The sequence below is a fragment of the Trichomycterus rosablanca genome, chromosome 1 (genome assembly GCF_030014385.1).
Source record: "Trichomycterus rosablanca isolate fTriRos1 chromosome 1, fTriRos1.hap1, whole genome shotgun sequence".
Taxonomy (NCBI): domain Eukaryota; kingdom Metazoa; phylum Chordata; class Actinopteri; order Siluriformes; family Trichomycteridae; genus Trichomycterus; species Trichomycterus rosablanca.
In genome coordinates this window covers 68591765-68607410 of record NC_085988.1, presented here as the reverse complement: position 1 = coordinate 68607410, position 15646 = coordinate 68591765, and the positions used below count along the sequence as shown (strand labels likewise).

At 34.6% G+C, this 15646-nt stretch overlaps 2 protein-coding genes across 2 annotated transcripts; both read left to right on the top strand.

Moving 5' to 3' along the window:
• Positions 1-477: 477 nt before the first annotated feature.
• Positions 478-7512, top strand: golt1ba (golgi transport 1Ba). The gene is made up of 5 exons (XM_062995750.1): positions 478-577; positions 2171-2262; positions 3527-3705; positions 3784-3865; positions 6896-7512. The coding sequence occupies exons 1-5, from the start codon at positions 553-555 to the stop codon at positions 6932-6934; spliced, it is 417 nt and encodes a 138-aa protein (XP_062851820.1). The 5' UTR covers positions 478-552; the 3' UTR covers positions 6935-7512.
• A 2875-nt stretch (positions 7513-10387) lies between these two features.
• On the top strand, positions 10388-15257 carry spx (spexin hormone). Its single transcript, XM_063008719.1, has 6 exons — positions 10388-10393; positions 10922-11002; positions 11075-11132; positions 14690-14752; positions 14837-14923; positions 15076-15257. Exons 1-6 carry the CDS (start codon positions 10388-10390, stop codon positions 15132-15134), a joined length of 354 nt encoding a protein of 117 aa, XP_062864789.1. The 3' UTR covers positions 15135-15257.
• The last annotated feature ends 389 nt before the right edge of the window (positions 15258-15646 follow it).

Below are 15646 nucleotides of genomic sequence, written 5' to 3'. Positions count from 1 at the left end.
TCTTCTTAACACATTTTCACACTTTGTTCGGAACAATTTTACTAATTGCTGCTGTGGGCAATCACGCAGTACTTTACCGCAGTTTAAAAGTATCGTTCTTATCGATCAGACTACTGCCGCAAAAATTCAAAGATGATTGACAGACGTGTATGATGCCTTGTTTTGTGAATTAATGAATCGTTTCTCATTGTCACATCTGCTTTTATTCCTGTTTACTGAGACCACCATTCACTGTCAGCTTAAAAAATAAAAAATCCTTAATAACCAAAAACCTTTATGACAAAAAAAAAAAAAAGTGACAGAGTAAAACACAAACCCATGTTTTATAGTGGGATCAAAATCGTAAACTAGCTCAGAACTTTTACCGCCTATATATGAAACCCCAAACACTTTATAAACAACACAATTACTTCCGGTGTGGACTTTTACGAGGGTGAGCATGCGCAGAAAGTACAGGACGTGGCCGGTACAGCTGTTTGCAGGCTGGTGGGTGTCAGTGCTGCAGCTGATGTTTAGTTTGAGAGCGAGAGGGAAGAATTCTTCTGTATAAAAATGATTTCTCTCACTGACTCCCAGAGTAAGAGCTTTATATATATTACATTACATCATGAATATCAGCTGCTATTTTTGATTGCTAGTTTAGCATTATAACTGTAAGCAGCAGCTAATGACTTAAATTAGCATCAGTAACTCAACACAAGCTTACATACCAAATACATTCCAATAGTCGTACCAACTGTACCATGTGCTGCAACTCATGAAGAGAACACGTGTGTCTTTAAATCTTGTAAGGGCATTTAGACCTTAAACTTAAAGTTGCAGTTACACTCAATTCAATACCTATTACATGTTACAGTTCTATCTGCCATTGTCAAGTCTCACACTAATCAACTGACCTGACTGACCTATTGATGACCTGTTGACTCACTGATGGACACCCAGATCATCACTGATCCTTCATCAGATTTTATTGTGGGTGTGAAATTTCAGTTTACCCATAAGGTATTGAACCAAGTTAAAAATTAGACTTATCAAGCTGCTCAGGTGGCGCAGCGGTAAAGTACGCTAGCTCACCAGAATTGGGATTTCGAATACATTGTATCAAACCTCAGCTCTGCCTTTCCGACTGGGCTGGGCGGCAGTATGAACAACGATTGGCTGTTGTTTTTAGGGGTAAGAAAGTCGGATCATAGGTCCTCATAACTGGTGCGACTGCGGCCCCTGCTGGCTGACTGATGGCGCCTGCACAGGGCTGAGGAATAATGCTGATGGCGGTGTGGCCCTCCGTACACAGTGCCTGTCAAGTATATGAACTCGACTCGTGCAGGTGAAAAATGCACTATCTGTACTGACTGTACCGGAGGGGGCGCATGTCAGTTGAGAGGCGTCCTCAGTCAGCGATGAAGGGTCGAATCAGTATAGAGGACGCATTCAGGGTAATTGGACATGACTGGACTGGGGGATAAAAATTGGGGGGAAAAAAGAGGGGTAAGAATTTTTTAGACTTATCAAACCTTATTAGACCTTACTTCAGTTCTCTACAGGTCCTATACTTATGGGATTTTGCAAACCTCAGCATGTGTCTTTTATGTTGTCATTGATTAGGGGCCATTTTTATATTTGCATAACTTTAGGAGCCTATATTAAACCATCCTTTCCAGCTGTCTTTTGGCTTTCATTTTGTAGGTTAGTTGACATAATTCTATGGATAATAAATGACATTAAAATAAGTCTTTTTTTTTTAATCTAGTTACTTTTGAGGTATTTTAACACCGTTTTTGCCAGACAGTTGGTCCAATTGCAAGAGCAGACTGAAGTGTACCTGTTAGAATTCAAGACACCCAGGAATGGAATGGCTGCCATGCATGTTAATTGAATTTGGAGTGTCTTTTTCTCATGTAGTATTTTACTGTCAGGGCTAACCAATGTAATACTAATGGAACCTGTACCCTTCATAAATACCAGACTAGCCTGTTTAAACAGGGCGTTATAACAAACTAACTAACAAAGACCACAGTGTAGATCTTTACCACTATATGTTTCATGGGTAAATACATTTGTGTTACCTAATAAATTGTCTAGTAAAACATCAAAGGCACAGTTCTATTGTTTAGTTAGAATGACAAATAGCATCTGACATGTATTGAAATTGTTTTCTTTTGCTCCACAGAGATCGGGATGGGGTTAACAGGGTTTGGGGTGTTCTTCCTGTTCTTTGGGATGATACTGTTTTTTGACAAAGCACTTCTTGCTATTGGAAACGTAAGTGTTAACATTCGGAGGATGTTACAGTTTAACCCATGACAGTATAGTATAGTAAATTTGATACTGAGGAGGTGGACAAAATAACAAAAATATCACATGGAAGCAGAGTGGGACTGAAGTGAGTTAAATGAAATAGCAAACACAGTTACAAAGTCAAGATTTTGCCAATTAACAGCATGTACCAGCTATACAAGAGGTAACATGAGGCAACTAACAGTATCCAGATGCACCATATTGTGGGTGATCGTGTTTTTGGTGCACTAGTCTAAAAATGTTTAAAGGGAAACACTCCTAAAACTTGTATTTTATATCTAGCATGACCAAAGAGCAGAAACAAAGAGGAACAGGGATAAGAATTTAAATCTCACTGACATGGATATAAAGTCGATTTTAAGGATAGCTGCTAAATGCCTCAAAAATACAGTCAGTTCAGCACCTCTTTTGCTCAGGTCTTAATAAAAAAAAAAACTGTTTAATGTTTCTGGTAGCTTCTGCTTTTTTGCACAGTGCTGATGTTAGAAAAACTATGATATACCATGAACGTTTTGTGCCATTCCACCATTATCCATGAATGTAAAAGTGTACAGTAAAAGGAGTGTACAGAGCAAATATGTAGTTCTGCTGTTAACATCTTTGAGAACCATACAGCTGTCCATTATCTGCACTACATTATTTGTATATTTGGTATTCAGCCATGTACACATACATTTTTTGTTTTTTTAGGCTTATTATATAGATTTAGTTAATATTTATCCATCAGTGTAGTATCCTCATGCACTATACAACAAATATCATGAAGTGGAATATCATGGAGTCTGCATACTTTCCTTCTGTCCTGTATAAAACCTTTCACAATTTGTTTGTTTTTAATTACCCTGTTCAAGCAGTATAAACGTCCAGGGTTGTTTTGATCAGAGGAGCTGTCTTGAGTTTTGAGTATAGGCCAGTACTGATCTGACATTTTACTGATATTCTTACAGTAATTTCTTTCAAACTAATATGAAAGGCATAATGGTCATGTCAGTCAGCAGCATCCATGATTACAGCATGTATTGTCAGTGGACCATGGAAATGCTTCAGAAGTGGGCAGTCAAACCTGTTTTGGTTCTAACTTTATTCTAGTTTCATTACCTTAGCAACAGTCATTAACAAGACATTGAAATTATGATATCCGGCACTGTCTGTTCAGTGGTATGAAGGCATTGTACTATGTGGTTTTCCACTGTCCCTTTTCACATTTCTTTCTTTTTTCATTTTGCAGATCCTCTTTGTAGTTGGCTTAGCTTTTGTGATCGGACTGGAGAGGACTTTCAGATTCTTCTTCCAAAAACACAAAATTAAAGCTACCAGCTTCTTCCTTGGGGGCGTATTCATAGTGCTAATTGGATGGCCAATTGTTGGAGTGGTTTTAGAGTTTTATGGCTTTTTTCTGTTATTCAGGTGAAGCACTTAAAAAGTTAATCATTTTTATGTTTGTATATATGTATATAATATAAGATTTTTTTTCTTTGTGTGAAGGGGGTTCTTTCCAGTGGTTGTTGGCTTCATCAGAAGGATACCCATCCTTGGCTACTTGTTGAATTTGCCATTTATTAGTGGGGTAAGTAAGGTGATTGCATAGTACACTGCAGTAAAGTAAGCATGCATTCTACATGTCTAGTTTTTAGCTGGCTCTATGAATTGGTTATTAATAGGGCTTTGATTTTTGCTTCTGATGTCCATTGTAATTCAATGCGCATGTCCATGAGGCAAATTGACAAGCCTGATTTTGTCAATAGTGATTTTATCAATAATTTCCATTTTTTAGATATTTTTTAATTAGATTTTTTTAATTATTTGAGGGTGCCCAAATCAGAAAAGGTTTACTTGTATTTTATTGCAGGCAGTATGAACCCAGGAAATTCATGTTTTGTTGTGTCATTTTTATTTTATTTGTTTATATAAATCCATTCTTGCATTTCAGGCCTGCAACACATTCCAAAGACAGTTGGAATGTGGACTAAAATTTAGGGCTAGCAAAAAAAACTAAACAATGATGCTAAGGAGAAAAATGATGGTTGTAATTATGATTTTGAACAAAAGCAGTATCCACGAAAGGCTGAGTCTCTGAGGAACAAAGATTGGCAGAGGATTTTCAGATGTCAACAAATGCGAGAGAAAATTATTGACATTTTTAAAAACAATGTTTCTTAAAAATATTGGAGGGGATTTACATTTTTCTCCTTTTACAATGCATATAGTCATTAAATGATTCAAGGAATTAGGGGTAATTTCAGTGCATAATGGGCAAGGGTGTAAGCCTAAGCTGAACATCTGTGATCTCTGATCCCTCAGATGGCAATACAACAAGAACCACCATTCATCAATAACCGATAAAACAACATTGGACAAGGGATTACTTTGGCAAATATTTGTCATGTGCTGCAATACTGAGTTACATTTACAAATGCCACTTAAAATTTTATTAAAACTTTATTTTGAAAAAAAAGGTTGTGCCAAAAAGTGTTAACCATGTCCATAGCCAATCACAAGCTTTTGTTCAGGCTTATGAGTTTAGATTTCAGCAGTGCTACCAACCACTGACTGTGTTTTGTGACAAGGGAAAGATAGCTAGTTCATTAAAATTGACAACAATTAAAGATAAGAATTGCGGTTAAAATTGCAAAAGCTAGTATTATGCAAATGAAATCATTATGCACAGTCATCCCCAGTTGATTTAACCAAGTATGTGCAGGTTTTAGGTTAAGATATTTGCCTGTGTATTGCTGTGTGAATTTTAAAATCCATCTGTTTTCACCCAACAGAATGAAAACAGCCATTTTATGCAAGTGTGTGTGTGTCTTTGAATTTGACTTTGTTGTTTTCTTAAAGCCTTCGTAAGGCTGAGGACAATCAGCAGTCTCGGTTAGTCACTGCTGCATTCCGTCCTGCATGTGAGCATGAACAAAGACTGAGTTTACTGAATAATTATGCTTAATGTATGTATTGTGAATTGTGATTAGGGGTGTGACAGTAAGTCCTTTATGTTTAATGAATAATAAAAAAAAACTAATAATATCAACAGATGGGTGTTTGAAGGGGGTGTTACAATGTTAATTATTACAGTGCACTATCACCTCAGAAAAATTAATTTATTAATTACATTTTACCAATGTATGCAACCAATATGTAATTTAAATCTATTAAGTAAAAAAAGTATTTTTAAAAAATAATTGTTAAAAAAATAGGGTGTGTCACTACTGTGGGCCAGTTAACTGTCTACCAGAGCAGTTTTATTATTCACCTAATGAGAGGCAATATACTCAAATCTTAATAAAAAAACAAACAGTAAAATCTAAATGACTGACCTGCTGATGATGTTTAAGCGGTGTTGCTCGTAGTCACCACCTGTCACATGCAGTTTGAGTCTATCTATTGCTTTAAGCGACACACACATTATATACAAACCCCATTTCCATGTCATTTTGTAAAAAACAATTAGAATGAGAATCTGTGATTTGTTCATTCTTTTAATTCAGTTGAACATGTTTAACTGGCAAAAGTGTGCAAACAAATAACTTTTTTATTGTTTTGCCTGATCAACTGCATTGTATTTCTTAAATCAAAACGCAGGATTTAAATGCCTGCAACACACTTAAAAGTTGAAACTGGGGCAAAATAAGATTTTTTTTAAATGATTGAATGTCCAATTTACAAGTGAAAGATGTAACAATAAGCAGGTGAATTGGTAACAGGGGTGAATAAAATTATTGGATCCTCCTTTTACACAGTCTTTTCAAGCAAAGATGGGCTGTCGCTCACCACCTTGTGCCAAACATTTTGAGAGAGTTGTCAATCCATTCAAAAAGAATTTTCACAACACAAGATTGCAAATATTTCAGGTATTTTGGACATTTAAAACTGTTTAATTTGTATTTGTTGCTGGAATTGTTTTATTTAGCTTACTGTTAAATCCTTGCTACTGCTTTTCTAATAGATTTTTGGTTCCTCCCTTTAGTTGCATTGATTTTGTTCTAAAACTGATGGTAAAGGTCATGGTGTTAATTCCGTAGTGATGGTTTAATAGCTAAAAGTTATATTCAGAACCATGAAAGGAGCTGTACATTAATCTAATAAAAATTAATCTTCATGTCTCTTCCACATGCTGTATTGGTCTCACTTGCATGTATAAACTGTTGTTTGATCATTTTCCCATAATTTATTGGAAAACATAAAGGTCTTTACTGACACACCTTTGTCATATAGCTAATTTAGGTTGTGTTAAACAGTTTTACATATACATTTTTAGCGTTTAGCAGATACTTTTATCCAAAGCGAATTACAGTACTGTGACAGTGTTCTGTCTAAGCAATTGAGGGTTAAGGGCCTTGCTCAAGGGCCCAACAGTAGCAACCTTGCAGTGGTGAGGCTTATGGTTCAGAATTCATAACATTGGCATTACTTACAAAAATTGCTTTTAATTTCATCACTTTTCAGGAGGAATGAAATATTGTTTCAGTGAGCTGTAAGGGTACCAACAATTATATATACGTATATATATATATATATATATACACAGTATATATATATATATATAGGCTCAAGAGCGTGAGACACCAGCTTCTAATAATATTTCTCTTGTGTTTTCCAGTTTGTGGACAGTGTGGGAGACAGCAACAGCATGGTATAACGGACACTGTGCTTTTCCTTACTCTTATTTATGATGAATTTTGAATCATCTTAATTTCTAAAAAAAAAAATGTTTTTGGAAACATTTTTGGAAGCTGTGTTGATTTTCTATTTGAATGGAATGTCAAGAGTGTGTGTTGTTCACTTCCACAAGGCCAATTGTACTGTGTGGAAACTACAACAGACCATTTTTGGAGCTGTACCACAAGGTCTGTCATTTGTATCCCAAAAACTTCAAAGGCTCAACATACCTTTTTTTCACTTAAACAGAGGGGCTGCTATGTTGAAAATAGAGCCTATGTCTGATTTTTTTATAGAATAACTTTTTGTTACTCTGATGTTACATTGATAAATAATGATGTTATTTACCAATTAAGCTGCTTTACAAACAGTACAAAAATTCTCATTGTGTCCCATGACACCCAGATGCAAAAATGTATACAGTCCACTGAATTAATCCAGTCCAAAAAGATTCATCCCCAACCTATTTTTGTTAAATAATACAGATATGACAAATGTTTAGTTATTTATTTTGCTTGTTTTCAGACTAAATAAACTTCTACATGCCAAAAACAAAAAGGATGATTATGGAATGGAATGCCTTTGTAGTCATATTGTCATAGTTACATATACATTTCTATAGTACATGTAATTCTTTGTTGGTATATCCCATCTCATTGAACGGTGGTGCAGCAGTGTTAATGGTCGGGTGAAATGCATATGTGTAAAGGGACTATTGACTTGGAGGAGTATATTGAGATTTTAGTGAGACATATGCTGCCATATTGTTGGGAAGGTTATGGTTATTTTAGCAATGCCAGACCTCATTCTGCACATGTTACATCAGCATGGCTTTTTACACACAGAGTGGGTGTGCTTGACTGACTTGTTTGCAGTCCAGATCTGTCTCCTACTAAAAATGTATGGCGCATCATGAAGAAGAGGATCAGACAACGCCGACCATGGACTGTTGAGGACCTGAAGTCTTGTATTAAGCAAGAATGGGCAAAAAGTCTATTTGCAAAACTGCAACATAATTATCTCCAATTTCCTAATGATTAGAAAATGTGATGTAATACTGTGTTAAACATGACTCTTACCAAACCTTTTTCAGTGTTATAGGCATTAAATTCTATTATTTTATTAACAATTGCAATCAGAAATATTTCACCCCCAAACAAAATAAGGATTTATAAACAACTTTGAACATTTTTTAAGTTATTTTGCTTTAGTAGTTAAATGATACACCGATACAGCAAATGAACTAAGAAAATGAATAATGTAGGAATTTAAAGTGGCAAGATATTTTGTTTATACTGCCATGTGACAACTATTTAACCCCTACGTAATCTTAAAACCTACTGTTGGTCTTTATGACCTAAAGTTGGGTTACAATTATTAGGAACTCAAAAACAATCCTTAATTTTTTTCTGATGTGGTGTGTTACATAAGTAATATTATTTTCAAAATTGCTTTCATGTGTCATTAAATATTATTAATTTGCCTACTGAGACTTCTTGTATATTTTATTCAGTACTTTACATATCCCCATAATACCTTTTAAGGTACGGTGGGTTAAATATTTCAGATCATATATATGTAACGAGTATTTACTATCCCTTTTCTACCAATAGGCTTTTTTAATGTCTGAATAAAATTGGAGGTAAAATGCAATTTTGGCCTATCTTTTCTGGTAAATTTGGTTGTGATGTACAAATTTCTGAAAATATTGGATGGGTTGAGGTCAGAACTTCTAAAACATAATTGTTATTTTAAACTTCATTATTTTTTTATTTTTTTATGCTTTTTTGGTGCTTTGAGTCTTGTTTACCAGCCAGAGGGGGCAGGTTTTAATTCAAGACTTTTCTATACTGTGATTATTTATTTATGGTCTTATATTCTTCTACACATTTATGCTTATTTATTATCTGATCCCTGACATGACTTAAATACTTTTTTCCTCAACATCAGTAACACTAATGCTGTCATATTTTACTGTTGGTAGAGTCTTCTTTTTATAAAGTGCTAGACTTGGTTTTAGCCTAATTAAGAAAATATATTGATGGTTCATAGCTCGTCTATGTGCTTTATTGCAAATGTCAGACAAACTCAAATATTTCTCTTGGTTAGGTGTGGTATCCTGCCTGCTACTCATCCAATAAAATTTTTCCTATCCTGTTTTTCCCTAGTCTTTTGGTATCATGTAGTCATAAACACTGATGTTAGCTTAGACAAAAGACATCTGCTTTGTTTACATGTCTTTCTAAAACTCTTGAATGAATTGTTGCTAAGCCTTTGAAAAAATTCTATCAATGAAAAGGCAATCAGAAATGGGCCAATTTTTCCACACCACTGTATCCTATCCAACCTTGCTTTCTCTGAGCTTTCAAATGAGGGATGGCTTGCCTTGATTTTACTAATTCACACTCTTTCACAGCTTTTGTATAAACACCCCTCATTCACAGTCAGGGTGTGAAATAGTTAAGGGGAAATCAGAAAGAGCAAAGCTAGGAGCTTCTGCTCTGAAAAAAAGGCTTAGTGTCTGCTAAGGGCCAGTGTGCGATTCCACGGTTAGGCGGCTAGACTAAAAAGACTGAAAAAAAAATTGAATAAGCAGCACTGATGTCCAAAAATGTCTGCTTTATTCTGATTAAGGCCACAGTGGGTCTGATGCCAAACTCCTCTTGGGACACCCCACATTCACTCACACCTATAAGCATTTGATGGAAGCCTGTCTGCAACTTTCTGAGTTTAAATCCATGCATTGACAAGCAAGAAAATGAAAAACTTAAAGATCAAAGTGTCTTGCAGCTGCGTCACCATAAATTAGAAAAAAAAAAAAAAACATCTGCAGTTGTTAATATGATTTATGGCAGGTTCAGAAACAGGAAATGATATGACCGCATTAATAAGCATGGGTCAGATGGTCAATACAATGCTGAGCAGATCATTATTTATATGGTATCAGCGGGGAAACCCTTCAGCTGCTGTTCACTCATTGATACATCATTTATTTTAAACGTCTCACTGTTCATTCATACTGTCCCTCATATTCTTCATCTCACTTATTAGTAATGTTGTGCATTTTATATCACTGAATGCTGAAGATCAGAAAACATTTTCAAAAATTTCCAAAAAATGGTTATGTTTTACAGTTCTCACCCCAACCCCCATCCAAAACCTTCTCAGAAGGATAATGCGTTTCTTCTGCTGATGTTGCCATTCACCAGTGTTAATCAATGCACCCTGACCTATTGCCATAGCCACAGTTCATTAAACACAGTGCAGTTTGAGTGAGTTAGTGAGTGAGTGAGTGAGGCGGAATTCCTTCACCTGCTCATCTTATAAATAGGCGCGATTATCACTAGCACTGAGACCAAACACCTCTCACCCCTCCATTTCCCACTACACTGATCATTCCACTAAAGATTTTCTTAAGGAGACTTCAGGAGCTATGAAAGTAAGATTAAATATTTTCTGCATTTTAGTAAATTTCTTGAATTGTAGATTTCTTGATAGATAGAATAACTGCTGTATTTGAACTGTTCATAAGGATGTAGTAGTTATTGTACATATATGAATAGTGGGCATTATATATAACAATATAATGTAATTGTATGTCACATGTAGTGTTTATTTTATGCTGCAGTGTGTAATGTTTAAGGAATTTGTTTGGGATAAAACTATTCTACACCTCGTGAGTGGCATAGAGCAACCTATTTTCTGGGGATCTGGATTTGATGATAGCTTGTGGTCACAGCATTTTCTTATGCTTTCTGAGTGTCTGTATGGGTTTCCTACTGGCTCTCTGGTTTCCTCCCACCTTCCAAAATCATGTAGCTGGGGAATTAGCTCCTTTAAATTACTTGGTGTGAGTGAGCTGTGCCACATTTCAAAGCATAACTTTTTCTTCAAAACTATTAATGTAAAATTAATGGTCTCTCTTTCTCTCTGTGTGTGTGTGTGTGTGTGTGTGTGTGTAAATCAGAGTGTAAGGATGTGTGCTGCATATGCACTTGCACTGCTACTTCTGGCTAATCTTGTCTTGCAGGCATGCAGCGCACCAAAGGTAACACAGATGAAAAATTAACATTTCATAAAATTAAAACAGACCCATATTAAAAATCTTGTCTATTTTAAGGGCAGTTTCCAGCGTCGAAATTGGACTCCCCAAGCAATGTTGTACCTCAAAGGCACACGTATGTAATTCTAATCTGTTTCTTTATCAGTCAACTAGATGACATACCTTTTAAGTGCATTATTTTCCTGCATGTGTAATAAACAAATGAAGGGTTCATTTGCAAAAAACATTAAATGCCATTCTTTTAAAAATGAGCTGACTGTTGTGTGCTATCCCTAACAATTTGCACATTGTGGACCCAAAATACATTTTGTTCTAAAGCTGTTATTGTCCCTTTAAAGCGGATATTGTCTTTTTATTTAAAGCCATTATTGTCAAGGCATTGTAAATTCATGTTAAAGTGTCTAATGCCAGTGGTGTTCCTAATAGAGGCTGATCAATCCACACAGCAAATTAGCATGTGGTGTTTGGGTCAGGTGACACAACATGGCTGCAAACTGTTTTGATGCTGCTGTCTGACTGGAGCATTACCTAAACTTTGGCCCAATCACCTTTACACATGGATAACTTCAACTAAACTAAAGAGTAGCTTATGTTGTCAACTTTGGGAGGAAAGAGAAAAGCAGAAGTCGCAAAACCTGGTGAAAAAAGCCCATCATAGCAGTCAGGGAAAAGTTCCTGCAGTTGCAGAGAGGTTTGTCAGGCATGTCCCCCAAATGTTAAATAATGCATTTAATTGAAACAAGGCTTTATTTAATTCTAAAACATAAAAAGTGGAGTTATCTGCATTTGCCAAAAAATGAACTTTTGGGTGATTTGCTTTTGCCAATAAATAAAATTGAAAAAAGTTTCATTTGTAAGAATTTTGTATTTTGTTGAGGATTTTTATTTAATCAAAACAATTTATGTGCAGTTCAATTGATATTACCTGGAATGTACAAATAGAAGAACATAAAGGATATGTTTTTGCAAATGAACTAACCAAATGTTATACTGTAAATTCAGAAAGCATGTAGAATACTAGACAAAAAACTGAAATAAAACTCAAAAACTATAATTTCTTTTTCACAAAAGCATTTAAACTCTTTGCTGTGATGATGCAGATTGTGGTCAGTGCATCCAACTTGCATTTTATATTATGCAGTTTGCATTGTCTAAACAAAAAACAAGCCATAAAGTCCAAGAAACTGTCTCTGTAGCTATGTGATCAAATTGTGGCAAATTATTGGACCTGTCAGATAAACAACCATCATCATACAGACAAAACCACACTGGAGTGGCTTTGGGGCAAGTTTGGGGCAAACATCTGTGGTGAGATCTGAAGATAACAGTTTACTGAAGATAACTCTCACTGTCCAATCTGACAGAGCATGAAAGGATGTGCAACGACAAATAGGACAAACTGCCCAAATTCAGGTGTGAAAACTGTGTAGAGATGTATTCAATAAGACCAAAGTGGCTTCTACAAAGCACTGAATAAAGGGATAAAGGGTCTGAATACTTTTGTAAATAAGGGATTCCATTCTGAGATTTTGAATTAATTTTTGAAAAACATGTTGGTCGTTATTGGTGATAAAGTGTAGAATGAAGGGTAAAACAGCAGTCATATCTATTCATGATCAAAGCCATAACAATGGAGTGCATACAATTCAAAATGTCCTGCATTTCCACTATATAACACACTATTCTATAGTACCTTACTTATAAGAACACATTTGTTAATGCATTAAAATAACAAATGTAAAGCATTTGTGTCCAAGAAATATTTGTTATGCATCTAGTTATGCAACCTGCTGGCAGGCTGGTATCAGTGCCTGAACTCATTTACTTCAAAGCCACAAAAGTCTAGATGGCAGCTGGCTTTTGAACTTTGTGTTTGTGAAAATTCTTTATTTACTATAATTTAAATAATTTATTTAGTGATTTATTAACATTTAATAGGTTGACTTGTTAGACCATAAAACATATTTCTACTTTGCGTCTGCCCATCTCAGATGAGCTTGAGTCCAGTAATGTCTGCAGCATTTCTGATCTTGTTATATAACTTTCTCTTTGCTACTCTTAGTTCATGCAGTTTTTTTTGCTGTGAACCTTGACCAATCCTTACTTGTAAATGACAGATACTTTTGTTATTGCTCCTTGTATACCCAACTATAATAACATTGTCTATTAACTATTCAACTGTTTACATTTGGAAAGTTCCAAAACAGATGTTTCTTTACTAACTTCCCAATCTAACACTACCACTGACTCAACCCTTTTTGAAAGTGATGTAGGCATCAAATGAGGAATTATCATATATTTACAAAAATGTATCTTCTTTGTGCAGGTTTTAATGAAATAAATGTTCCTTTTATCTGCATTTCATCCATTGGCCCATCTTTTTTCAATCAAATTTGAGCCTCTGAGCATCTATACAATACTTTTATCAAAATTGTTGGACGCATCCATATGTACTATTTCTTTATTTACAGAGACTTCTTGCAGTATATTTTTATTTGGTTCTATACACATCACTATAGTACATTTCAGGGTGAGGGGGGCTGAAAATTTCCAATTGTAACTGTATATCTAAAGGCCATATACAGTATCTAGCTATATATATATTCATGATCTTTATATATATATATATATATATATATATATATATATATATATATATATATATATATATATAAAGCTGTATATCTAAAATCATGACATTCTGAAAAACAGGGCAGCTTTTTATTACTGAAAACCGTTGTAAATAAAATATTTTTTAATTAGAACCATGACATTGTGAGAAAAATGCAGCATGGAAACTAGTAAACTGTTAAATAGGAAGAAAGGGTTTACATTTTAAATTTTACAAGTCTATAATTAAAGCAATAACGCTTCATTATTTCACTTTCTTGACAGGAGGCACCTAGCAGACAATTTTTATCTAAAGCAACTTACAATTGTGACAGTATACAATCTAAGCAATTGAGTTTATGAACTTAACTACTAGGCTAAGCATGTGGATACACTGTCGATATCGTCAGTCAAAATTTTCATTATTGTATAATCTATTGTTTTAAAGCTTGCCACGGCAACATACACCAAGCCTCGTGTAAACAAATAAAAAAACACTTACGTGAAAGCAGCCTTTTGCATTATAAAGAAGTCGCCAATTAACCTTTGTCATGTAGTGTCAAGGCAATTATCTTTTTTACTAATTTAGATTGTGGCTGGTTTAAAAATGGTTTAATGTGAATGAAACATTCCAAAATCAAGTATACTGTAACTAGCACAATCAACTTTTAATGTCTGGTTGATATGTAGTGAAATTGTTTATAATATAGGGCAGTTGTAGCCTAGTGGTTAAGGCACTGGACTAGTAAGCAGAAGGTTGCCGGTTCAAACCCCACCACTGCCAGGTTGCCACTGTTGGGCCCTCGAGCAAGGCCCTTAACCCTCAATTGCTTAAACTGTATACTGTAAGGGGCTTTGGATAAAAAAGCATTTGCTAAATGCCAAAAATGTAATTGTAATATTCAAATATAAATGTACTCTTTTAAATTTTTAAATACATATAAACACAGTAAATAGATTATTGCAAATAAAATGCATTTTGTTTATTACAACTCTAAAACTCCTGGAAAAGGCATTTTAAAAACATATGTTAAAACTTTAGTGAATGTTTTGTTCTTGCAGAAGGCCGTCGCTTTGTGTCAGTGGACAGAAATGAGGGAGATGTGTATGACTCTTTGCATTTAGGTACATTTATAGTTATGATAATGCAATAAGAAATCCCCTCCCTAGTGCTATGTTAGAAATTCCAATTTTGTTTTTTACTTTTAGAAACAAGAAGTGAAAACACTGAGAACCTGAGTGTTTCAAAGGCTGCAACAGTATTACTAAAGTTCCTCCAACAAGCCAAAGATGAAGGTGGGTTGCTTATTTGTTATAGTTTGTCTTCATGCAAAAATTGCTTATTTAGCCAAATTGCTTATTAAATAAAGACATTGCTTTTACAAAAAAATATGTTAAGTAAATAAGCCTAGCTAAATCTCTCTTTCCACATCTTTTCTTTGTTTCAGAAGAAGATAATGGCTTGTTCTTCCAAGATGCACCAATCTGGAAAAGAGACTACTTCTGAGATATTCCATGTGTAATATTCCTGTACAGTTTTAATTTTATTTTATTTGGACTTGTTATCTGAGCTCTCATATTAAATGCTATGTAAAAATCAAATCTATCAAACACAACAGATTTGGAATGGATGCTTGGGTTTTTGTGTTACTGATTAAAATAAATTTGCACTTATTGCTGCTATAGTCTGCCATGTCATTTAATTAGATGGATGTTTTAATGATGATAAAATAAGGTAATTAATATAACAATTTAAACAATGCAGTTTGTGACTTTTGAAGTGTATTTACAAACATGTGGAGGTTAAAATCTAAAAACTTCTGTGCATTAATTAAGATGATGTTTAAAAATAAATGCATGTAAGTAGTTTTAAATAGTGTGTAAGAGTTTGTGAGGATGTATGGAATATACTGCATCAAATCCAACATGATACATTTAACTACGATTTTTTTTTAGATTGCCCCCAATTACCGTTTTTCCGCTACTGAATCATTAATGCCAGAGTTAGTGCCAGAGTTT

Coding starts and splice junctions, on each gene's coding strand:
- golt1ba (XM_062995750.1), top strand. CDS start 553: ATGATTTCTCTCACTGACTCCCAGA. Junction 578..2,170: donor TTCTCTCACTGACTCCCAGA/GTAAGAGCTTTA, acceptor TTTGCTCCACAG/AGATCGGGATGGGGTTAACA. Junction 2,263..3,526: donor CACTTCTTGCTATTGGAAAC/GTAAGTGTTAAC, acceptor TTCATTTTGCAG/ATCCTCTTTGTAGTTGGCTT.
- spx (XM_063008719.1), top strand. Junction 11,003..11,074: donor AGGCATGCAGCGCACCAAAG/GTAACACAGATG, acceptor GTCTATTTTAAG/GGCAGTTTCCAGCGTCGAAA. Junction 14,924..15,075: donor CCAACAAGCCAAAGATGAAG/GTGGGTTGCTTA, acceptor TCTTTGTTTCAG/AAGAAGATAATGGCTTGTTC.